Source organism: Diaphorina citri, unplaced genomic scaffold (assembly GCF_000475195.1).
Source record: "Diaphorina citri unplaced genomic scaffold, Diaci psyllid genome assembly version 1.1 scaffold590, whole genome shotgun sequence".
Classification (NCBI taxonomy): Eukaryota; Metazoa; Arthropoda; class Insecta; order Hemiptera; family Psyllidae; genus Diaphorina; species Diaphorina citri.
In genome coordinates, this window is record NW_007378024.1 from 1 (window position 1) to 2,513 (window position 2,513).

The 2,513-nt window shown below is 40.3% G+C and overlaps 1 protein-coding gene across 1 annotated transcript; it reads left to right on the forward strand.

Annotated features, from left to right (window-relative positions):
• Window positions 1–460: 460 nt before the first annotated feature.
• LOC103510358 (MAGUK p55 subfamily member 5) lies at window positions 461–1,324 on the forward strand (the record flags this gene model as incomplete). Its single annotated transcript, XM_008475011.3, is given in 2 exon segments — window positions 461–642; window positions 968–1,324. Coding segments are annotated over 2 exon segments (365 nt in total), but the record flags the coding sequence as incomplete, so codon positions are not given.
• Window positions 1,325–2,513: the final 1,189 nt, after the last annotated feature.

Sequence of the window (2,513 nt, forward strand, 5' to 3'; positions counted from 1 at the left end):
TTTTCTTTGCAATTTTCCCTCTTGTGAAGCTTGTTTCCCCTCCTTTCGCGTTAGAGCGCCTGTGCTAGGAAAAAAGGGGAAACAAACTTGAGAAAAGGGGAAATTCCGAAAGGAGAATACAACTAGTGTAGTAAAAGGGAAGTGGTAGGTATGTTCACCTTTGTTCAGTCTGGTGATAGGTAAAAATATTAATATTTATACATCTCAGTGATCTCGGTGACCTTCTAAATGAAATTTTCAATTTATTACCAGATCCTCAGTTCAAATGAAATTGACCGAAACTACCTAGGTAACTCTCAAACTTAAATCGGCGGACCTTAGAATCAGTAGGTGGAAAGCGATATGAAAGCGTAGATGATTTTGGAGGTAAAAGTGTCGTTCTTCACAGGAAAAGAGATTTTGTCGATTTTCATTGTCCGAGTAGATGCTTACTGACATCTTCTTCTTTCCTCTCTCACAGGTACATCACTGGACGCAATTCGAACAGTGGTCAACGCAGGCAAAATCTGCGTACTCAATCTTCATCCTCAATCATTGAAAATCCTGCGGAGTTCTGACTTGAAACCATTTGTGATATTTGTGGCGCCTCCTCCGTTTGAATTGTTGAAGCAGAAACGAATCCGCAGGGGCGATAACTTCAAGGTAACTTGAATGGAATAGACGTACTAAAATAAATAAATAAATAAAAAAGTTTAATAGAGGGAACTGTAACTGCCAAGGTCTTATCATCCCGAAAAAGAAGAGAGAAGGAAGACAGGATAGGAGAAAGCCAGCCTTTCCGAGAACGAACCTTACCTGTTTAGAATAAAATCCGCCCCGGGCGGGAATCGAACCCACGGCCTAGCGCTTATAAGGCAGACGCGCTACCAACCAAGCTAACTAGGCTGGCCTGCCCTGAATATTTTAAGGTATTACCTATTATTCTTAAGGATGTAACAGTTGATGTAAATTTCTTTCCGTTCCCCAGGATGAGGATCTGAAGGACACAATTGAGAAGGCTCGTGAGATGGAAGAGAAGTACGGCAAATATTTCGACATGGTCATCATCAACCAGGATAACGAATCTTCATACCAGAAGATCATCGAACAAGTGAACAACCTCGAGAGGGAACCCCAATGGGTGCCATCCACCTGGGTCAAAACTGCGTGAGTTTGGTTCCACGATTGGGCGCAAGATCGCCTAATGATCCAGATGATGGAATTTCACATCTTCCTACTTCTTGTAGTGCTTATTTATGCTCGAATAGAACTAAAGAGTCCCTTTAATCCAGCAGTAGGCTACTACTATCATTATTGTGGTCAAATTCTCAAACAATGTTGACGATAAAAGTCTTGTCGGCATTGAGGGTCAACCTATTAGCGGAAAACCAGCAAGAGACACTGGAAATGGTTTCCCGGGCCCTATCCAATGCATCCTCATCAGGTAAAACCCGGCATTTTAGGAGAAAAACAGAAAAGGCCAAATACGCCCTTTATCACCGTCCTCAATTGTCTATTGAAATCAGAAATGATATCTGTTCAGTTTTAATGGTTCGTTATGGTAATACATAAATTTGAAATTTCCCAGACTTGAAAGAGTTGATAATGTTGATATATTTCATTTTATGAAAAGGCACACCTACCACTCACGAGAAAAAAAATGAGCCATCAACCATCAAAATCGGTCCAGTGGTTTAGGCTGTAGAGCGGTCAGCGTCAAAGAAGAAGCAGAAGCGGGCAGCAGCAGCAGAAAATGATGAAAAATTTGACGTTTTTCAAAGTCAAATATCTCCGGCTAAACTTAACCGATTTTGAAAGCAGAAGCAGCAGCAGCAGCAGAAAATGATGAAAAATTTGACGTTTTTTAAAGTCAAATATCTCCGGCTAAACTTAACTGATTTTGATGATTTTTTTTTTCAACTTGGTCTGCTTTCATGCCCCAACACACACACATGCAATCCGTTTTCTTCCGTCATTTGTGGCTGTCTGCCTACAACTACCTGAAAACGGCTACTTTCCCTGTCGCGTATAATATCTCTAGTAGCGCGGTCAAACTTTCTTGACTTGGCGGGGCGGAGCGCTGCCGCGCTCCTTATTTTTGATTGTGGAAGTAATAATACGAATATGTTTTTGATTGTTTGCGTTTTCGAGATAAATTTCATCGATAGATGATATAAAATTATGTACAAGAGACGATTTGCCGTCAAAGTTTGAAATTTCATCAAGACTAGCTCTTAATTTCTGTTCTTCGTTTTGTTCGTATTGATACTGGAGGAAAGATGTGAATAGGGTTTCAATGGTTGATGGTGTACTGGGCATTGTGAAAAGTGGGAAAAAGGAAATTGGGGAATATTAATGCAAACTGAAGCGAAAGAAGCAATAAACATTTTCATACTATCATCTGAAACCTGAAACATTTGAAAGAGCTTTTCATATACGTGAAGCAATCCTGTCGGGAAACTCTTGAACTAATACCCTAAGCTTTTTGTGTCCATGTTCTTCTTCTTCTTCTTCTTCCTCTTCTTCTTCTTCTT